The sequence below is a fragment of the Sarcophilus harrisii genome, chromosome 6 (assembly GCF_902635505.1).
Source record: "Sarcophilus harrisii chromosome 6, mSarHar1.11, whole genome shotgun sequence".
Classification (NCBI taxonomy): Eukaryota; Metazoa; Chordata; class Mammalia; order Dasyuromorphia; family Dasyuridae; genus Sarcophilus; species Sarcophilus harrisii.
This window is the reverse complement of record NC_045431.1, coordinates 67,107,583-67,131,711: the sequence shown is the minus strand read 5'-3', so window position 1 is coordinate 67,131,711 and position 24,129 is coordinate 67,107,583. Positions and strand designations below refer to the sequence as shown.

General features: G+C 34.8%; 1 protein-coding gene across 3 annotated transcripts in view; it reads left to right on the top strand.

Annotated features, from left to right (window-relative positions):
• INPP4B (inositol polyphosphate-4-phosphatase type II B) overlaps positions 1-24,129 on the top strand; it is a 767,278-nt gene that overhangs the window by 540,818 nt on the left and 202,331 nt on the right. For all 3 annotated transcript variants that reach the window (XM_031943193.1, XM_031943195.1, XM_031943194.1), the window contains exons 12-14: positions 8,965-9,095; positions 11,439-11,543; positions 22,602-22,710. In XM_031943193.1, the coding sequence (XP_031799053.1) occupies positions 8,965-9,095; positions 11,439-11,543; positions 22,602-22,710 (345 nt within the window). The remainder of the gene's footprint in view (positions 1-8,964; positions 9,096-11,438; positions 11,544-22,601; positions 22,711-24,129) is intronic.

Genomic DNA, 24,129 nt, shown 5'->3' with positions numbered 1-24,129 from the left:
CATGCCTCCCTTCCCCCCAAAAAAAATGTGATTTCATTAGTGTGAGAAGCTTCCTGGTAAATAATTTTTCTGGGCCAGGGCCTATCAGGTACTCTTGTGCCATGAGAAGTTTTGGAGGCTTGCCTTGGGAGCTGGGAGATGAAGTGAATTGTCCAGAGCCAACTAGTTAATAGTATCCAAGGTGGGATTTGAATTGGATTTAGCTTTCTGGGCATTCTATTGTTGGGCCTTTATTTCCTATCATTGTAGACCTTAGTCCAAGAGAAACTGTGTGATTTTCTTTGGAATTGCCTCAGAAGAGATTCATACTTTAGGAGTTATATAATATCAGAGGTCTCTTTAGTTCCTTGTTTCTATTCAGTTATGTCTGACTCTCTATGACCCAACCTGACCCAGTTTTCTTGGTGAAGATACTGGAATAATTTGCCATTTCCTTTTCCATTAACTTTACAGAGGAGGAAACTGAGGCAAACAGGCTGGATTAAATGACTTGCCTGAGTCACACAGGTAGTAAGCATTATGAGGCCGAATTTGATCTCAGAAAGATAAAGTCTTCCTGCCTCCAGGCTGGGGAGTCTTTCCACTGTGCTAACCTAGCTGCCCCTTTCTATGCCTAAGATTATACAAATTAATAAAAGGAAAGTTAAGGAACTGTGGGTTAATCCAGTTCTCTGTTGTAACAATAATAATAATGACCAATTTGGTTAGCTAAATTATCTTGCCTATTGTTGATACAAGTATGTATTTGCATATGTACATGTTATCTAGAATTTGAAGATAATTTTTCCACACTATGGCACAATGCTTCGGCTTTATTTATCCTCTGTTTTTTTTTTTTTTTTTTTTTTGTTGTTGTTGTTGTTGTTTTTTGTTTTTTAATTTTCCTTTCCTAGACCTAATCATATTAGTCCTTCTGCCTCTCCAGGCCCTGCTTTATTCTTTTTCAGTTCAATTTAGTGCACAGTTGTAGATTGCTTCCTGCACTCATGCCTTCAGTCTGGTTTCTGCCTTCAAGGAGGTCAGAATCTAGGGAAAGGGGAAAAGACACATGATACAAGGAAGAAGGGATCATTAGAAAGTTGGGGCAGCTGGGTGGTACAGTGGATACAGAACCAGGGCTAGAGTCAGGAAGGACTTGAGTTCAAATGTGGTCTCAGATCCTTACTAATATGTGACTTGGGCAAGTGATTTAACACAGTTTGCCTCAGTTTCCCCTTCTGTAAAATGAGCTTGAGAAGGAAATGATAAACCATCTCCAGTATCTCTGCCCCCCCACCACCAAAAATATAGGGTCAAGAGGAATCAGATACATTCACAATGACTGAATATTATAAGACAGTGATAAATAAAGGACCATAGAATTCTGGAGAATCATTGCAGCAGTTACTGTTGGAGAGATTGGGTTTCAGTTCACTACTCAACTAGTTATTTGCTCTATAACTAAGAACAAGTCATATAACTTCTTACCTCCTTCTTACCTCATCTGAAAAATTGGGATGATAATTTTCTTAAAATTTAGCTCTTATCTATTCCACTGTATGTTATACCTGTAAATTTCACAAAATCTACACTGGGTGAGCTCCTTGAGAGCAGACTCTCTTACTTTTCAGTTAATCTCCCCTGAATTTAGCAGTGTGTTTTCCACATAGTGAATGCTTAACAAATGTTTTCCCTTTTTCTATCATCTATATACCTACCCTACCTATTTATCTACCTATCTTTCCACATAATAAAATATCTGTATATTTATCTGTGCATTTATTCATTCATCCCCTGTTAATTTTCAGTTAATATCCCCTGAATTTAGCAGTGTGTTTTCCACATAATGAATGTTTAACAAATTCCCTTTTTCTATCATCTTCATACATACTACCTATTTATCTACCTCTCTTTCCATGTATCAAAATATCTGTTTATTTACCTGTGTATGTATTCATTCATCTCCTTTTATAACAGTTTTTAATGCAATAATAATTCACAGAATCTGAGTGTGTCAGAACTAGAAGAAATATTCCTAACTAATGAGGTCCTTTTGAGAAAAAATATTTCATAAAACTTTGAAAGTTATGGGAGTTAATTGATAAATGGTCAAAAAATATGAACAAACTATTTCTAGTCATATGAAAAGATACTCTAAATCACTATTGATCAGAGAAATGCAAGTTATGACAACTCTGAGATACCACTACATACTTCTCCGATTGGTTAAGATTATAGGAAAAGACAAGGATGGAGGGGATGTGGGAAAACTGGGACACTGATACATTGCTGGTAGAACTGTGAGCGGATCCAACCATTTTGGAGAGCAATTTGGAACTACGCTCAAAAAGTTTACAAACTCTGCATACCTTTTGATCCATCAGTGTCACTACTGAATCTGTATCCCCAAAAGATCACAAAACAGGAAAAAGAACCCTCATGTGCAAGAATGTTTGTGGCAGCCCTTTTTGTAGGGATTAGAAACTGGAAACTGAGTGGATGCCCCTCAATTGGAGAATGGCTGAATAAGTTGTGGAATATGAATGTTATGGAATATTATTATTCCAAATGACCAGCAGGATGATTTCAGAGAAGCCTGGAGAGACTTATATGAACAGGTGCTAAGTGAAGTGAGCAGAAGTAGGAGATCATTATACTATACAAAGCAACAACAAAACTATATGATGATCAACTCTTAACAGACTTGACTCTCTTCAAAAATGAGATGATTCAGACCAGTTTCAATGATCCTGTGATAAAGAGAGAAAGAAAACTGTGGAAACTGAGTGTGAACCACAACACAGCATTTTCAGTCTTCCTGTTATTGTTTACTTGCATTTTGTTTTCTTTTTCAGGTTTTTTTTTTCCTTCTTAATCTGATTTTTCTTGTGTAGAAAGTTAACTAAATAAATATGTATACATATATTGGATTTAACATATATTTTTAACATATTTAACATGTATTGTATTGCCTGCCAACTAAGGGAGGAGGTGGGGAAAATGTGGAACACAAGGTTTTATAAGGGTCAATGTTGAGAAATTATTCATGCATATGTTTTGTAAATAAAATGCTTTAATTTTTTCCCTCTGAAGCAATTGGGGTTAAGAGACTTGCCCAGGGTCACACAGCTAGGAAATGTTAAATGTCTGAGGTCATATTTGAACTCAGTACCTCCTGACTTCAGGGCTGGTGCTGTATCTACCATGCTACCTAGCTGCCCCTAAAAAAAAGCTTTAATTTAAAAAAAAAAAGAAGAATATTAATGGCAAAAAAGAAAGTTATGGCAGTTAATAACACCACCATCAGTCAATTAGTTCTTTGTCAGTAATTCAAAAAAGTAATTCAAAGAATATCATCTGATACATACCCTCTAACCAAGATGCAGGAGAGAAACCCATAACATAAAACCTGTCCGTAAGAAACACCTAATTTTACTTTGAAGAATAAGTCATATACAAGAAATGAGTGTCTAATACCTGAATACACTTCCTGAATTCTCAGAGCATGTTCCCAAGAGAATGACTGCCTCAGGTTCAGCATATTCTCTGGACCTCGTTCTAAAAACAAAACAAAACAAAATATACCCTCCACCAGCCTTCAACTAGAGGGGACAATTCCAAACCATTTCATGAAATGCACAGCAAATGTTGTCCAACCTCAAATGTACATATCAGTGGGATAATTAGACTCACATCCACACCCAGAAACAAAAGAAAGATACAGGGGTGACTAGAACACATAGTAGAGGGATCCAGGAAAAAGGCTGATTTCAAAGTTGGAGAATGGCTGAGTAAATTGTGGTATATGACTGTTATGGGATATTATTGTTCTGTAAGAAATGATCAGCAGGATAATTTCAGAAAGGCCTGGAAAGACCTACATGAACTGATGCTGAGTGAAATGAGCAGAACCAGGAGATCATTGTGCACAAAAACACCAAGATTATATGATCATCAATTCTGATGGACGTGGCTATCTTCAGCAATGAGATGATTCAAACCAGTTCCAGTGATCTTGTGAGAGCCATCTACCCCCAGAGAGGATTGTGGCAACTAAGTGTGGACCACAACATAACATTCTCACCCTTTTTTGGAAAGACAGTTCATGGCTCTGAAGCAACAGGATTATTGAGATCTTCTATTAATCAGAGAACTTATTAAATTCTCTCTAGTTCTAGGCTATGATTTATGATCCTAAGAGAGCATTATTTCTTCTGGACCTTTTCCCAATCAGTCTAATATAATTCAGAGGATGCTGCTGTGTTTAGTCACTTCAGTCCTGTCTGACTCTCTGTGTGACTCCATTTGGGATTTCCTTGGCAAAGATACTAGGACGGTTTGCCATTTTCTTCTCCAAAGCATTTTATGGGTAAGGAACTAAGGGTTAGATGACTTGCCCCAAATCATACAGTTTAGTAAGTGTCTAATGTTGGATTTGAAATCACAAAGATAGGGTAGTCTTTCTGATTCCAGGCTTGGCACTCAACTACTAAGCCAGGACCTAGCTGTCCATCTGGGTTGTAGCAGGTATTTAATAAACACCAGCTAAATTGAATCAAATTGATTGGAGAGATCAGAGGAGGCTTCATGAAGAAATTGTTATCTAAACTGTACTTTGAATACTGAGTTGATGCCCAGGATCACAAAGTTAGTAACTGTCCATTTTAATATCTAGGTACTTTTGGAGAGATCTGCAGGGAGGAGAGAGGTCAATATTTCTTCCATTATTTAAAAAGGATAGTTATTTTAGATCTACCTCTAACCACTATACCAGGTTATCTCTACCTTATACATAATTAAGTCTTTCTAAATGTTTGTTGAGTTGGTTGAACATTTGATATCCACAGTGTAAGCTATTTCCAAGTGTATTAGGAATCTCACAAGTTCACTGATAACCTGCTCTGCAAAATAGTGTGTTAAATGTTTAGAGGAAACAGAAGAAGCTTCAGGTACATCCTGGTATCTTAATGAAGAACTAACACTGTGTTTATTATCCTTTTCATAATAAATAGAAGCCCTTGTGATCATGTGAGATACTATTTATAAAGCACTTGGCACCATGTATTTCTTTCACTCTTCCTCAAGGCAACAAGGACAAGAGTATGTTTTAGTAAATAATTCTAATATAACATTTTTTCCTTAATCGTCGGAACTATGGATGGCTTAGTTCTGTATTTTGAGTTGACAAACACTGTGTCTAGTATAAAGCTGCTGATTCCTTTGATGGAAGATCTATAGAATCAGGGACATTTGTTGTAGTGAAAGCAAGAGGGAAAAAATGCTTAACGACCTGAAGTGAAATGTACTATTTGCTTAATAGGTCTTATTTGTTTGTTGTTGTTGGAGGTCGGTATGTGCAAGGAAATATTGGAGGAGGAAAGAGGAAGAAGCATGACATTTTAGAACCTCAGTGTGAAGGCCAATTAGTATGATCTGTATCTAAAGAAAAAAAAAATCCCTTCTATGATGTACTTGACATTGAGTTTTACTTTACTATTGATCATTTTCATTCTGTCCTTTCCAATCCAAAATGTATTTACTAAATGGAGAAGAAAGTAAGAGTTGAATAGTTCTAGCTCCTATTCTCATTATCCCTAATTCTTTTTGAGAGAATCAGGATTACGTGATTAGCCCAAAGTGGCACAATTAGTAAATATCTGAGGTCAGATGAATTCAGATTCTCTTGATCCAGGGCTACTGCTTTATTCACTGTGCAACTTAGCTCTACCCCATCTCTAGGCTTTCAAGCCCTTCTTAACCTGACCCTTCTTTAAGTTTTCTTACCATTCATTTTCTTATACATTTTTTACAGTCTTAGAAGACACTGATTTTTTTGTTGTTTCTTGACCAAAACACTCCATCTCTCAACTCTGAGCATCTTTACTGACTATCCTCCATTTCTGGAATGTTTTTCCCCTCTCCTGCATCTTTGTTTCTCTTGCTTTCTTCAAGTAACAGCTAAAATCCCACCTTCTTCAAGAAGTCTTTATTTGTCCCCTCAAAAACTAATATGTTTTTCTATGTGTAAATCTGTGTAGATCTTTTATATACACACCTGTTTTCATGTTTTTTCTCCCATTCAAATTTTAGCCTCTTGTGGATGGAGATCTCTGCCTTTCTTTGTACCCTCAGCCTAGCACAATCTTGGCACATAGTAAACTCAGTAATTCTTGTTAACAAATAATTGATTCGACTTAAGGAAGAGAAAAGAAGCACTGTGAGGGTCGTGGTGGTGAAGAAACCAAGAACAGTGCTAAGCTTAACTTTATGTGACAAGGATTAAATTCCTGTGTTTCAGAGAAAGAACTGTAGTACATTCTTGGGTCTCTTAGAATATGTGACTCAGGATGCTGTTATGTTGAAATGCCCTCTCACTTATTTATGCAGCCAGATTTTTATCTTAGTTATAAAATAAAACTTAACATAAAAATACACTGATAATCCCTCTCTAAATCTCACATAATTCTACAGGTTCTTTTGGACTGATTAAGGAAAGGGTGATTCCTACTATCCTTTTTTAGCCCTCATTACATAGGAATTTATGTTACCCACACACATACACACACACCAAGCTTCAAAGCCTTTTCCTGATCCCTAAGTCAACTCATCAAAAGTATATGAGATGAATGATAGCTAACCAATGTAGTACCATCAAAAATAATTGTACTCTTTACATAGGACTTTTACTGTGTGCCATGCCCTATGCTAAGTGCTCTACAATTATGATGTAATTTAATCCTGACAAAAACCCTGGTCTGTAGGTCTCTTATTACCCCACCTTTACAAATGAGGAAATTGAGGCAGATAGAGGTTAAGTGTCTTCCCCAGTGTCGCACAGTTAGTAGATATCAGGCTGGATTTGAACTAATGTCACGACCTCTATTTACTCCACCACCCATCTGCCTATTAGATGAAAGATGCTGCAATGAAAACTAGAATTCCATTGAGAGAAGCAACAAAAATTTCTTAAATATTTGAAAGCAAGTCATGTTTTTATTTTTTGATTAGAGTTCAAAGGAGATCCATGATTTCTGTGACATGTTCATTATTGCTCATCCCTTTATTCATGTCCATTTTATCATCAGGAGAGGTCTTCCTCTTCTTCTTTGAATATTTTGTAGATATTAGCAAATACATCTTCTGTTGCTTGCTCTTGCTACATGAATTATCTGTCTCCTTCAACAATGTATTCTTGATGTCCTTTTTTGGTCATTTTTTATTTGTACATCTCTTTCATAAGTCATAACTTTTGGTCATAACCTAAGATTCTCATACTCAATACAAAACATTTTATTTTTAAAAAGTCATAAATCTATGAATTTTGTATTAAGTAGCAAAGACATCTTATTATTGTTGGTCATACAAGATCTCATAGAGCTATTATTGGTGAATGATGTTTTTAAAAAATGGAAGGAACAGCTAGATGTGCAGTGGATAAAGCACCCACCCTGGAGTCAGAAGGACCTGAGTTCTAATCCACTGACAGATACTTGACACTGACTATGTGATTTTGAGCAAGTCACAACCCCAGTTGCCTCGTTGAAAGAAAGAAAGAAAGGAAGTGGTGCATGAGAGCTTTGAACATTACAAATCAAATCTGACTTTTAGTTGATTAACATCAACTAGATAAATGGTATTTAGGGTCAGAAGTATTATTGAAGATCTAAATGATATAATTAAGAATTTCTTTTGATGAAAAAATAATATAGAACAAGCATGAAATCTTTTATCTAATTAAAATTTCCTTTTGTTGGAAAGTGACATAGAATAACTTCATTAAACCTAGTAGTGACAGAGTGTTTTATTTTTCTTTGTAAATGTATAAATATCTCATTTCTTCCATAAAGTCTCACTCTGATGTCTCATTGTGCTTTGATTTTGGCTTCTTAAAAATAATAGCAACTGAGAAAATTATTTTCTGTTATTTTGATAATCAGTTATCAAATCAAATTCTCCTTTTATATCCTCATTTAAGACCTTCCCTCTTCAAAAAAAAATTAGTCTCTGAAGGATGAGGTCAATTTATAAGATTAATTCTAATCCTCCAGGAACATGTTCTTGGTCTTGATGGGGGGGGACCCATCCAACTAAGGATACCTTATTTCTTCTTAGAATATAAATAGAAGTCTTTATATTTGATCCAGGGAGACAAGGTCCTGTCCTTGTACTCCTCCATTAGTATTTAGGATGATCCCCTCATGAAAAAAACCAACCACAGTGTTCAGGTTGGAGGTGGATTCCTTTATCTAGATTGCTAGAGGCAGTGATTAAGCCATTTTCTCAGGAGGACTCCTAGCCCATTTCCTCTTTAAAATGTCCATCAACCAGGGCTGATTTTCAATTGTTCAGGAGGTTGCCTTTCAAAAAATAATTACAGCTTTCACAGTCTACATATTTTGGTCTTTGCTTTTTTGAGAGAAACACCTGATCATCAATATATTGATTATTAGCCTAATTGATAAAAATTAGTTGCCCAGAAACTCTGTCTGTTTTTCATTTGTCACATAAACTTGCAAAGGAGTCAAGGACAGTCCTCTTTATGGACTCTATGGTTGTCTAAGAACTACTAGTCCAACTATATTTAAAGCGGGGTAGCAAGTATCTGAGGCACTATTTAAACCCAGATCCCTTCAGTCTTCCATCCACAATGCCCTCCTGCTAATTCTAGATACAAGTCAAGTGTGGATTCATGATAGGGATAAAGCCAATAGCTAAAATATCATGAATCAGCAAGTATCCATCTATGTGATTTTCTGTTTCAAAATCTTGAGTCCTGGGTGGGACTAATCCTAATACAAATGCAACATTAATTCCATTCAAATGCTGCTTTAATAAAAATTAAAAAAAATATTTTATGTGTTAAGTCATTATTGAATATTCTCCAATTCTCTCTATTTCATTTTTTCCTAGTTTTTTTTTTTTTTCAAAAGAGTTTGTGTTTCTTAATTAAAAGAATATTTTCTTTTATCTTCCCTTCTGTAATAGAAACCAGGAACTGAAGGATCTTGGTGAGCTCGCACCACACTGGGATAATCTACGTAAAAACGTTCTTGCTCACTGTGAACAAATGGTGAATACGTATCAGGACATTCTGGCAGAACTTGGGAAGCAAACAGGTTTGCAACTTCTCTTTCGAAGTTTAGTCAGTGGAATGATAGCACATATGTGATAGGAAGGAAATAAGAAGCAGTATGAATGATTTCAGAAGAAACAGAAAGGGAAGGAGGGGGGGGGGAAGTGTTCTTTCTGACTGGGATGGCCTATAGTCTTCTGTAGTGGCTAATTGACAGCTAAGGGAGATTTAGAATCTCCTCACAGGATCCTGGAGTGTTGTTGAATGGAAACAACAGACCATTCTCCAATACTGTTCCTGGAGCCTATGAAGTCCTGTGATGACGAGGCAAGCCATTTAACTTTTAGATGGGTTGAACCAGATTATTTCTAAACTTAATTTTAGTTTTAAAATTCTATAATCCTAGAAATCAGAGTAAAAGTAACCATTCTCTTAGAGCCATACATCATCATCAGATCAAAGAATATTTTTTAGCCCACCAGAAATGTACCTTTCAAAATCAGATGGATGTATTAGCTAATAGGAACTATTAATATCAATTAGCTATTAATGTTAATTAAGAAGTGATGCTAATTAATAATTGACCCTTAATTTGATGTGCCTGTCTTCTTAAAGCAAAACAGTATGTTAATGCAGCTAATTGTGATTCTAGTTGTGATAGTAATTCTGGTATCAAATCATAGTTATCTCTCATTAAGACTAATTAATAATCAGCAATTCTTATCTGCTTCTCAACTTTTGGGTGAGGCCCTGTCTTTTTTCCCTGCAAAATCTAAGTTACCATCTGGTAAATATCATGGAATTCAATTTATTCAATAAATATTAATTAAGTCACTGTCAGGATTGAAAGGTAAAACTTAACCACTCCATGTCTTCAAGAAATTTACGTTTCATTAGAAGTATACAATTCACATGCTAATAATATTGATAATACAATAAGTATATTAACAAATACAGAATATGTACAAGGTTATATTAAGCTGTTTCAAGGGACAGAAAACAGGGGAGTAGGAAAACTTTACTATATGAAGAGAAACAAAGGAAAATTAGAATTATTCCGAGAAGCTTGTGTAAAGATTTCCCAGACTTGAAGTTAGGATACCTGAATTAGAAATACATTAGTTAAAAAAATTTAATTAAAAGTTAAAGTTAAAAATTAAAAATAAAAAGTTTTAAAAATTAAAAATTGAAGTATGACCCTGAAATTCTGAGCCTGATTCCCAGTCTGTCAAATGAAGCTATAATAACTAAACTACCCCAAATATGTATATACTACTTGCTCATAGTTTTTTGTAAACAAAAAAACACTTTTGAGAAATGTTAGTAATTATTACTTTCCTCTTACATTTCATTTAAAAAATGATCAATTTATTACCAAATGTAATTTTTAAACACCAATATGCAGAAATTGGTTTTTAGGTGTGTGTATGTTTACACTTGGGTACATATGCAGCATAACATGATGTAAAGACCACTAGATTGGAAATTCTAAAACAAGGTTTAAGCGCAGTGGTTCTCAAAGTATGGTTTAGAGAATCTTGGGGATCTCTGAAACCCTTTTAGAGGGTCTACAAATTCAAAAATAATTTTTATTTCCAATATGGTAAATGTCTATAAATATAATCCAGATAAACAAAAACTCTTTGGAGAGATGCTCAATAATTTTTAATAGGATAAAGATACTGAAAACAAAAGTTTGAAAACCACTGGAAGGCTTGCTTGATCTATTTACTTCATTTACATATGGTCAAGCTATGATAGGCTTTCTTCACCAATTAAATATAAAGTTTAACTACATAAATTCCAAAGTCAGTTCTAGTTCTAACTGCATTATGTTATGATCTCACAAATCCTACACTGCTATGTAAACTAGTGCAGATCTAAATAAAAATGTTTTGTAATTCTTTCATTTTGTTCTAATATTTATTGACATGAGCACTTTTTCCTCTCAAAATTTGTCTGTTGTTACCATTGGTGAATCATAGAAAAGGAAAACTTTGCTATTATGTAATCATACAATTCTAAATTAGTCATGCTTTCTCTCATTTTCTGTGCTTTTAGAACATGTAAACATATATTTTGTTTTCTATTTCTACAGATGTATAAATATTTATATATGTAAAATGGGTTTTCCTTCCTAGCACATGATGGTTTTTAATTTAGCATTAAGCATCATGTTTACTACCCAAAGCAAACCTCACAAAATTCATTTATCTTATGAGTCCAGTATAATTCTGTGGCTGCCAGCAGAGGTGTAGCTATTAGAATATGGGCTTGGGGTGGGGAGGAAATGAGAACAGAGTTACACAGATGTGTTTGTCTCTCATCAGCTTGGGCAGATGTTGGACTGTTCAATTAATGGCACTTAAAGTAATTTCTTTTCCAGGGTCTTCCTTCAGACCAAGCTGCAGCAAAGGGGAGAAGACATTAGAATTCGTTCCCATAAACTTGCATTTGCAAAGAATGCATGTTCACGGTCCCCAGTTGAAAGGTAAAATATGTTTCCTAGAGGGTGCATGAGGGATGGGATGTGGAATCGTTAATGCATTTTGTGTTCACTGAGGCAGAATCATCCCCTTTGACATGATTAAGCTAAACAATTGAGGAGGCCTTGAAGCAGTACAGGAGGGTGTACTATTATTCTAGTAAAGAGTGCAAGCTCTTGAAGCGGTAGATTTAAAAACATGGCCAGCTGGAATAGGATGGAGAATGATTAGGTCGGGCAAATGAGACCCTGGGAGACTACAGAAGCTGCCAGGACTTGTGTACTGAGGGGAGCAAGGGCCCTGAACAGCTGTGCTAGCGAGAATGCTGGATCCCCCCTGTTCCTTCATGCAGCACTAACAGTAGCCAATGGGAGAGTCAAGCAGCCGGCGAGCTTTAGTTAGAGAGAGAATCTTATTGATCTAATTCTGCCTCCCAAGACTCCTCTCACACCTCCACAATAGGTACCGAAGACCAGGTACCAACATCTCCCTTGTGATGCAGTAAGGATGCTGACAAATCAATCTTCCTCTTTACAGCTGGCTTTGGTTGGTGAAACAATCTCATTTTCTCCTTAATTATCAAGGAGGATGTACTCAGGTGGCCAGTGGCCCTCATCTTGGAGAATATAAGGGATTCTGTTACTTTCTGCTATGTCGTTCCTGGGAGGAGAAACATGTTGACTCTTTTTACTTATAGTATTAAGACTTAGACTAAAATGCATGAATCCTTAGACAATTCAATTAGATCCAAGTCTTTTCACGGGCAGCAAAAGATCAAAATTTGTGTCTTCAAAGCAAAAATAAACTACTTACTTAAAAATGAATATATTGAATTCTATAGAAAAAGATGTTAATACCAATTTAAAATAAGAAGTCAATGATATGAAATTTAGTTTAATGGAAAAAGAACTTCAAACCCTCTCTTATTGAACACCCCCAAAGCTGAAATTACCTTGGTCAAGAGGATAATGAATAGTAGGGTTCCAATGGCCTATGACCAGAGTCCTTTGACTGGATCCAAATCCAACCCTTTTCCTGTTGTATAATTCTGTATCTTGTTTGCAGTGAATGAATATTATCAAGTGGATAGAGTACTGGACCAAGAATCAGGAAGACTCATCTTCCTGAGTTCATACATAACCTCAGACACTTACTAGTTGTGTGATCCTGGGTGAATCATTTAGCCTGAAACTGGAGAAGGAAATGATCAACCATTCCTATTTCTTTGCCAAGAAAATCTCAAATGAGCTTAGAAAGAGTTGCACTCTACTAAAAAAAGACTGAAAATAAAAGGGGGCTAATGTCACTGGATCTGAGAATGCTTACTGGGTGTGAGGTATAAGAAAACTGGAAAGTTATGAGGAAGGAAGGGAGAGACAAGGCATGAAAGGCTTTGAACACTAAACAGTTTTCCATTTGATCCTGGAGCTGACATGGAGCTCCTGGAGTTTACTGAGTGCATGTGGGGCCTGAGGGAGGTAGGGGAGTATGTCAGATTTGTGCCTTATGGAAACCAGCCAGGAGTTGCAGGTTATTGCAGGAGCTCAGGAGTGAAGGGCTAAGTAAGCTTGCACCAGGGTACAAATATTATCAGAGGGGAGAGGGCTGCTCCTGGATATACATAAATTATATACTGGTTCTTAAAGCCTGAAGTAATAAAATTTATTTTAAGTTGAAAAAATTGTTATACCCTTTAAAAAAGGGCTTATCTTGTCTAGTTTATGGTTTCCTTGGAATAGTTTATGCAAATATCTTTGTTTTCTGTGCTGTTAGAGACTATAGATAGTCTCCGAAATAATTGTATCACATATCTTTTTATTTATTTAAGTCCAATCTAGACTTCAAAATTTTTTTTTTAAATTATACTGAATTAGCAATTTTTGTATCAGGGAAGTTAGAGGAAACAAAGGGGACTTCTCTATAAGCAGAATAGAAAATCACTCACATATTTGGAGAAAATAGTTTATGTAGCTGTTAATGATAGCACATTAAATTGTAAATCCCAATTTATTTTTTATCTTTCTGCTACATGGGATAGAAACTATGAACTCAGAGCTGAAAAACTGCAAAGGCAAATATAAAAATCTTAAAAAAGAAATTATCTGCAAATATCATCTTGAAAGAGCAAAAAATTGCTTTGATTTGTCAATTATGATTTATTGAATTCATTCAATAATGCACCTCTAATTAAGTTGGAAACTGTCATCAAAATCTCTTATTTCCTTGGCTATAGAGCAGAGAAGGAAGATGTGAGGGTCTTTGATGGTAGGTAGGCAGAGGAACTGAGATAACCGAAAAACCTATAGATACTGACAACAAAGGGGAAAAAAAAGATGAAGGGAGAACATATTTCTTCCTTTGAAGTGATAAAGGGGAAAAAAGTGAAATTCTAGGAAGCTTAACTGTTAAAGATTAGTGAGAAAGGTACTGAATTATACATTAGACTTTATTTTCTTTAGAAGTTCCTCATTATGTAAGATCTACATAATATTTAATAAAACATTTAATAACATGCGTAACTTTTCCAAAAAGTACTATAATGGTATATACCTAGCAGAAACATTTTTAAAAATCTGAATTTCTTGAATAATATCACATAGTAACAGGATATTCTTAATGGGGGAAAATACAGGGCATGTCAATCTAAAAATCAATATGAATCCCAACATGTTCAGTGCTAAATCTATAAGCCTAAAGTGATTGCATGTTATTGTGACTTGGAAGGTTGGGCTTAGGGTAGAGTTTAGTCATACAGAAGGATCTGTATTTTATCAAATAGTTAATTAAAATTTTCACTGTCTATCAATCTATTAAATTATACTTAGAATTTTTCTAACTCAAAGCTATGTTGAATTTCCATTTAATTTTCTATTTAACATGTACTAATCATAACATTTAACCAAATGAAAGAGTCTGCTATCCAAGGTGATTCTGAAGGTCACATTGACCTAATCTTACTATTTCATTGGTGAGTTATATAAAGGTACTTTCAGATTTGCTTTTTAAACTATCATTAAATCACTTTGGCTTTCTCGATGTGATAAATTGCTCCCCTTTTCCACGTTTGAAAGAACAGTCCTGCCAAAAGACAGCACATATATTTACCAAAGCTCAACTCTGAGGATAAAGTCCTAGTAGGTAAGTCTAGGAGAGCTCTCCTTTCACACAATAGAACTAATGGTATCATGGCTCATAGTGACAAATGAAATCCCATCCAGTTAGCAGAGGAAGCCCCTAGACAATTGACTTAATTTTTCACTCTTTTTCATTATGTTAATGGAATGTAACAATTGTTAATAGGATACCCACTGTATTGATGTATTAGCAGTAGAACCTGACCCCACCCTAGTCTTTTGGAGGAATGGAAAAAAAAATCTCCCAATCCCTAAATAGAATTGTATGTCAACTGAGAATATTATGTCATGGGAATGAATGTGGTTCCCTAAAAAGTGTACTCTCTCGGCACTGTTTGTATTGCAAGTGTGTGATGACCTAGCAAAGTCACCATTACAAGGGGGAGGATTGCGTAGGGATAGGAGCACTGGGCTAAGCACAGGAAGACATCAGTTTAAGTTCCTAGTAGGCTGACTTTGGCTTCTCACTCATCCACATTTGAGTCCCTCTTACAAAGCGGGCATAAAAATACTTGTAATATCTTCTTAATTGGGTTACTGTCAGGGTCAAATGAAATACCATGTCATAAATTGCTCTATAAACTATCCCGTGTCTAGACATATTAGATACTTAACAAATATTTGTTGAGTAGATTTGAATTGATTTGAAAATGCAAAATGATATTGAGCGATCTGTAAGTTGTTGAGAAGCAGTATAATTTAGTAAGGGAGAAACATGCAGGGAGCCTTCCTTTCTTTCTCTGTACCTCTTTCCTTCCTTTCCTCTTTTCCTTCCACCTACTCTTCTTCTTCCCTTTCTCCTTCCCTTTTTATTTCTCTTTACTTCCTCCCTTTCTTCTCTCCCTTCATTCCTCCCTCCCTCCTTTCCTCCTTTTTCCTTCCTTCCCTCCTCTCTTCTTTTCTTTCTTTCTTCCCTCTTTTCTTCCCTCTTAATTTCTTTTTTCCTTTCTATTTCCCCCATTTTTCCTTCTTCCCTTCCTCCCTACTTTCCTCTCTTACTGTTTACCTCCCTTCCTTCTTCCCTTTCTTGCTCTCTTCCTTCTTTCTTTTCTTTTCTTTCTGCCTTTCTCTATCCCTTTCTTCCTTCCTCCTTTCCTTCTGTCCTTTCTCCTTGCTTTCTTTCCTTCCTTCCTCTCTTCTTTCCTTTTCTCTTTCCTTCCTCCCTCCCTTCCTTTCTTTCTTCCTTCTTCTCTTCCTCTTTTCCTCCCTCTCTCCCTCCCTCTCTTTCTCCCTTCCCTCCCTTTTTCCTTCCTTTCTCTCTTATTTCCTTTTCTCTTTCCTTCATCCTTCCCTTCCTTTCTTTCTTCCTTCTCTTCTCTCTTCTTTTCTTCCCTCCCTCCCTTTCTTCCTTTATTTCTTCTTCCCTCCCTTCTTCTTTCCATCCTTTCTTCTTTCCTTTACTCCCTCTGTCCCTCTTTCATTTCTTTTTTTTCCTTCTTCCAGTTGATACTATTGGAGTATATAGGGCATCTATCACATCAATCATACATTTCTTTGATAACACAGCACTTATTTGTTATGCATTGTACCCTCTGATACCCATCATATACTTCAAACATAAAGTTTGTTCATTGTTCATTCTTCAAATATGTAGTGTTCCATTATTTAAAGCTATATGATGTTGGTATTAAAAGATTTGACCTTTGTTTCACAAGGAAGTTTGTAGTCATTTTAAAGATCAATTAATGAAACATATATAACTATGATTTAAAATACACATTTTGTCTTATCTTATTTCATTCTGGAAGAACATTTACATTATTAAAAGTGATTTAAGAATGACTTAAATTTAGACATAAGATCTTTGGCTCTTCATACTCCATCCCTATTGATAGAATTGTTCAAAAAGCTAAATCTCTGGGACCTATACTGACAATCTGCCCATATGCTTTCACTTCTTCAGTAAAGAATAACTAATTCCAATAGAGATCCAAAGATGAAATATTTGTCATGGTTTATATTTCATAAGTTGTCTTTTTCATCTGGTGTTATTTTTGGTGATTCCAAAGATTTAGGTCAATTAGGTCAATGGAAATAGGGAGAAAGAAAAGATGAATGTTTCCTTTTTGAAATATTCACATTTCCAACTACTTTCAGTATTTCTGGAATTAATTATAGTAGCTTGTTTTTTTTTTTTTTTTTTGATGGGGAGGAAGGAAAAAAGAAATCAAAAGCATTTATTAATTGCCTGCTATTGGCCAAACACTGTAGTAAAATACTTTACAAAGGTTATCTCCTTTGACCCTGGGAAATAGATGCTATTATTATTATTATTATTATCTCATTTTACAGATAAGGAAATAGAGACAAACAGATGTTAAAAGATTTGCCCAAAATCACAATGCTTGTACAGTGTCTGAGGTGAAAGCTCAACTCAAATCTCTGTTTCTGGGCCAGTGCTTTATATACTGCGACCTCCATAGGGGTAATAGAGAAGGAAAAAATGTGTGTAATACTGGTTTCTCTGAATTTTAAAAAAATTAATAAAATTAAATATAGGAAATCCTTTATTTTCTTCCTGTTTTTTTTTTTTTGTTTCTATATTTATCTGCAGATCAGAATGGGTCCAATCTATATTTTTCTTTATTCTCTGCAATGGTTGTTCACACATGTTCCACAGGGGATCTTCTCTATTCTGCTGCAATCTTTCCTCTAGGATATTTCATGTTTTGTTTATTTATACCTGAGCAGCTCTTAGGTTGTCCATCTGTTATGCCTTATCTTGCTAAGTTAGCAAATCCTAGCTTTCTTGTATGCAAAGTTTAAGGTTGAATTACATTATTTTAGAACTTCTTTACAATTCCAACACCCTCTGGTTTGCTGATCATGCATTTCCTCAGTGATATCCATTAGGCACATAGAGCATTGTTATATTTTTTTCTTTTTAAGATTAATTTCTTTAAACATTTCCCAATTATATATTTTTAATATTCATTTTTAAATTTTGTGTTCCATATTCTCTCTCCTTCCTATCCTGCTCTTATCCCTTTAGAAGGCAAATAAGATGTTATCAATTATATATGTGAAATCATGTAGAACATATATCTATATTAGACATATTGCAAAAGAAATCACATGCAGAAAAGTAAAGTGCAAAGAACCCTGCACAGAGTTCATCAGTTCTGTTTCTGGAAGTTGATAACATTTTTCATCATGAGTTCCTTAAGAAATCTTAGAACATTGCATTGATCAAAATAACAAAGTCTTTGACAGTTAATCATCATTTTCAATATTGCTCTTACATCCATAAGTTCTCTGTCTGGAACTGAATGGCATCTTTCACCAAAGGTCTCCAGAATTGTCTAGGATCATGTATTTCTGAGAATAACTAAGTTATTCACAGTTGATCATCATACATTATTGCAATTAATATGTACAATGTTTTCATTTTGTTAGCTTCTCTTTGCATCAGTTCATGAAAGTCTTCTGAGGTTTTTCTAAAAGTATCCTTATCATTTCTTAAAACACAGTAGTCACAATCACATGCCACAATGAGTTCAGCTTTTCTCGATTGCTATCACCGAAGACCCTACTATACATATTTTTTGTACATTTAAGTCCATTTCTTTTTTTTTTATCTGTTTGGTATATAGACCTAGTAATAGTATTGCTAAATCAAAGCATATGCATAGTTTTATGGGCACAGTTCTTAATTGTTCTCTAGAATGGCTGGACCAGTTCACAAATTCACCAAGAATTCATGAGTATCTTCCTTCTACTCCCACACCCCACATTCCCTCTAGCATTTGTAATTTTCCTTTTTTTTTTTTTTTTGTAATGTTAGCTAATCTGATAAGTAAGGAGAGCAGGTAGCTTAAAATGGTTCTGATTCACATTTCTTTAATCAATAGGGCATCATTTTTATTGCCTGTAGCCTTCTTACATTTATCATTACACATCATTGTCTTTTGGCTCAACCAAAACTTTAACAGAAATTATCATATTCAAAATTCTCAACATTATAATTTTGCAAGGTAATAATCATGTATAGGTAGAAATAATTATATATAGTTGTGAACAGTGGGACAACATTATCCAAAAACTAACACTATGTATCATTCACAGCATAGTCATGTCACAGAATTTGATGGTCATCATAATTCAAGAAATAATTAAAAGGCATAATCAGAGTACAAGGTTTTATAAAGATATAAGGAATTATATAAGATAAACAAAAGAGTTCCATTAAAAGAATGGAAATACCTTCCACTTTCCTCCCTTACAAAAGAATGATCTAGTCATATAAAATAGGGAAAGAAAAACCAATGAGCAAGCCCACATGCTTATTAATATTTTTATGATATCAGGAGAATGTGACAAGGAGCCCTCCAGCATAGTGAAAAAAAAATCCAAAGGAAAATTAAGGGGAGGCAATATGGGAGTATATGTATGCATCATGATTTGTATAGTTGGGGTGAATATTCACATTAATGAGGATATATAATCCCTTAGAATATTTGTGTTTGCAGTATTTTATGCATTTTCAGTGATGTGAGCCCTTCCTCTCTAGGGGAGGGGATGTTTTGAGGATTGCATATATGTGCCTGTCAGGAAGAAATTTTGGAGCCATAATTGTAGGAAAAAAAGTAATAACAGTAAGAAGTCCTATTCAAACAAGTAGAACATATTCTAACTCTTACATGTTGACTAATACATGATGATTAAGTTATACTAAAGTTGGAGGTTGAGAGTAGGAAAGAGATGAAAAACTATGGAATGGGTTCTTTATTTCTGGAAATAAATGATAAGAGATATGTATCAGAGGAGATGAGGATGAAGATGAAAATTATGAAAGACTCTAAAGTGAAAATCAGAGACCTAATATGTATAAACTTAAGGGGAAAAAAAGAGAAGGTTGGGACACTGCTGTACCACTGATGGAGTTGTTAATTGATTCAACCCTTTGGAAAGCAATTTTGAACTATGCACAAAGGGCTTCCATGTGGTATGGCAATACTATTACTAGATCTGTGATCTATGTACTAAAGACATTTTTTAAATGAGTGTGTGTGTGTGTGTGTGTGTGTGTGTGTGTGTGTGTAGGATCTATAAGTACAAAGATCTTTATAGCAGTTTTTGTGCAGTGGCAAAGAATTGGAAATTAAGTTGGGGAATGATGAATAAGTTGTGGCATAGAATTTTGATGGAACACTATTGTGCTCTAAGAAATGAGTGGGATCATTTCAGAAAAACCTGGGAAGATTTTTTGAACTGATGCAAAGTAAAGTAAGCAGAATGAAGAAAACATTAAACACAGTAAAAGTAATGTAATACTGCACAATATTGTATAATTGTACAATGATCAATTTTGAATAACTTAGAAATACATTATATTAGCTCTTCAGTGATCCAAGACAATTCCAAAGAACTTATGGTGAAAAATGCTATCCATCTCCAGAGAAAGAACTAATAGATGTGGATTTAAGCATACTTAAACAAAAAGAAAAACCATAAGAAAGTATGTTTGGCATGATTGTGTGGTGTATAATTTATATCAAATTCTTATTTTCTTAAGAAGAGTAGAAAAAAGAGGAAAGGACAGAATTTAAAATTAATTTTTTAATAAATGAATGTTAAAAATTATTTTTATATGTAATTGAAAAATCTAGAATTTTTTACTCAAAAAAGACTACGGAGTATGGTTATGACACAGAATCATGGAGAATTGAGACAGAAGAATAGAGGAAGGAGAAAAAGAGATTTTTTTAAAAAAATCATGAAAAAATAAAGTGAATATAAGGAGCTAAGCCATAGTACTTAAACAATAATAGGATAATAATAATAATAACCACAACATTAATTTCCTTTACCATTTACAATGCGTATTAGCTTGCAGAAAATTATTCTCAAAACAGTTTTGGACCTTTTCACACCTTTATTTTTGCTGTGAACATAATCCTCAATTTTAAATTGTTACATTCAATCATAGAACACCAGGATAATATTAGTGGGGTTATTTCAGTTTTCTTTGGATGGATATATAACCAAAGACTTGGTTTGGCCTATCAGATCAATACCAATCACCTTTGGCTTTGTCCTCTTCTGTCCTGTAGCCTTCTTTGCATACTATCATACCCTGAGAGCAAGTGACTCAGGAGAAAATGAGTTATACTTGACAGGAGGTAGTGTGTCACTAGTGATTATGGCAAATTGGTTGAGTGTTGGGCCCTCGGAAATCAGAAGTTCAAGTGCTACTCAGTGGAACATAACAAAGCATCATCTGCACCCTCAAGCTTCAAGTCAAAATGCATTTCCTTCCAGTTTCATGCTGTTAATTTCTGCATTCAATTGAATTGAGTATAGGAATGCTTTATTTTTAGAGAATGTTTTTATCTTTAGAGCATCATCTTCCTTTTCAGTCCTCAAAGTTCACAGTTGTGAGAAAATTATTTTGAATTTTGCCTTTGTTTTAGGGGAGATAATGTATTATAGAAAACTGATTCTCCTCCTCTTTCTGCCATTAATTAGCCAATTGACCCATAAGAAGTCATTAATGTTCTCTGAATTGATAGTCAAATTGAACATTTATCAGACACTTGCGAGGTGTGAGATACTGTGCTGAATACTGGGGATATGAGGACAAATAAAACAAAATAAAACAAAAAAAGAGACACTGACTTTAGAGACCTAAAGTTTCGGTGGGATAATGCTTGGTCATGTGGTCAGGACTCTGTAAGCAAACAGGGAGTTTGTGCCAAATTTCCTTCAGTTCCTAAAATTCTATGATTCTACGATCAGCCCTGTTTTTTCTTTATCTTGAAATACAAAAATCTCTAAAACTTTGAGACGAGTAAACTTTTCTGGACAGAAGTCTTCCGTAAATGCGTGAATGGATACATTGATAATACTACTCTTTTTGGACTTTTGCTATCTGAGCTACCCGAACCTCTTCCCATAAAGTCATTTATTGTTGTGAGTCTTCAGCTGCCTCAGCATTGAGGAGGTATGCGAACATTCTGATACTCATCTGAGACTAATGAAATGATTTCTCCCCTCTCAGCAAATGAGATTTGAAGCATAATCCATGCATTAACATTAAAATGCACTGATGATCTGCCATGAAATCAGGCTCCTCAAGTGTCTTGCTTGTTTACAGCAGGCCATTTGTGTAGCCTTCTTCCTTCAGGGCCTATTTTTTTTATCAGAATGAAAAATAGATGACAGGTTTGGGAGCCATATACTAAAAATATAAAATTTATAAAATTTATAAAAATAAATCACTTTCTAGATAAGGGGATTAAATGTCTATGTGAATGTATTAGATATTGATAGTCTCTCTTCCCTCCCTTCTTATTCTTACCACACTCGTTTCCCATTGTTAAAGCAATGACTTTTATTGGGAAAACATCCAGAACCATTTGGGTTTAATTCTTCACTTCATTTAAGAAAATGTTCAAAAAATATTCAGATATTGTACATAATAGAGAATTTCAGGATACCTGACCATACATCTACTACACAGAAGGAAGAGTGATAACATTCTTGTCTCTGTGGACCCAGATGCATGAATTTTCAGCACTTTTTTCTTTAAACTTTTTTTTGAAAGATGGTTCATTATCGTTGAATTTCAATGTGATTGCAAATTAGGCGACATAAGACTCACTAAAAGGAAATACACAAAAGACCAATTTACGTGGTGTCTCAGCAAGAAGGTAGAGGTAAAGGGGAGCATATTGTTCTGCACAGCAGCACATAATTAAGATGCAACTATAAATCAGGGGAATATTATAAGTTGTTTAGGTGGACAGGTGGCTGTGTGGGAAGATTGATTAGCTCCTTTTGCCCCCTTGAGACAGAAGTTCGTAGTCATTCCTAGTAAATTAAACAACATAATTTCTCAGACTTCCCATGGTGTAGTTGTCACTATGCCGGCAACATGCCCTGATGTACGTGAGAGCCAATTCCAACTCTTGACCATTTCTATTCCAGATGCTTTATATGATGTCATCACAGTAGGTGCTCCAGCTGCACACTGTCAGGGATTTAAGAATGGTGGTCTTCGGAAGTTACTCAATCGCTTTGAAATGGAAAGGAGAAAGTAAGTAAAACCTGGAAAAAAAGTTCCCTCAGGTTAATGTCCCTGAATGTTACCTCCTAATTAATGGTTGTTGGTTTATGTGTTTATGATTTGAATCATAAACAAATTTAAAGTTCAGCCCCAGAATGACTCTGTCCGTGTGATATCTGTCCATGATATTCTTTCTCCATTTGGTGGTTTGGAATTGTTAGCTTCCTATGGCCAATTTTAGTCAAAATTAAGAAAGGATCAATGGAATTCTGAAATGTGTCAGTGATATATAGTAATACTGGATTGTCAGAAACAATGTGCCTGGGAATTATATTACTATGAAAGAAGTAGTAGAATGCTGATTGAGTGTTAATCATTATTGCATTATGGGAAGGTAATCAGATAAAGCTAAATTGATAATATGTTGTAATCTGTCCACATACTCAATGTAGCTTTAGGGAAAAAGAAATATGACTAGACATTTGAATCCCCGAGTAATATCCACAGATGTCACCAGTGACTTCTAATGTGACCCAACCAAGTCAAGACACTCAATGGCTCCAATACTCAGTTTCCTCCTTACTATGCTAGAAATAATTCATGTTATTATTGACTCACCCAAGAGATTGGGTGAAAAAACTTTTAATTCTTAAGAGAAAGATTTTGTACATGTCTTATTGAAACAATTATGAATTTGTAGAAAGAAAAAAAAGAGACTTTCTTTTAAGCCTTTCCCCAGGAAGTTCTTACACTGCCAGGTTCTTGACTTTATCTCCTATTCTCCATGAGCTGCCCCTTTCTCCAGAAAGCTGATTAATTCTACTATTTAGTTCTTCTCTCCAACAATAAGCAAGATCATGGCAAGAACCATATACTTACTGACAGTTCCAAATTTTCTCCTATGGAGAAAATGTGTATATAGTATAAATCTTAAATATCACTGTGTCAGCTATTATTATTAGCTAAAATCAGTGAAAATTTTAGAAAGAGAACTACTGCTTCACAGATAGGCTATTATACTAGAAAGCCCAAAGGAGAGTCATAATTCTCTCATAATTTTGTATTGTCAAGATATTCAGATCATGTGAGATTAAACTACCTGGTCCTCCAGGTCTAGCTGTTTAAGAAGAATAGTTTTTTTGATAGGTGAGAAAGCCATGATTGAGCTATTTAGGAAAAAAAAAACAGTCTTGCCATCCATTTAGTTGTTTACATTTGAGATAACAAACAAACATTTTCAGTCTGAGCAGATATGTATGGCTTCAGGTATCAAGGTATAATGAATGAGACTCTTGACATGTAATATAGATGATCTGGGTTAAAATCTTACCTCAGACATGAGGTGACAAAGTCACTTAAACTATATCTCATTTACCTCCCCTGAAAAATGAACTTTATGGTTCCTAAGGTTCTTTCTTGCTCCAAATCAGACAAGATATAAAGGCAAAT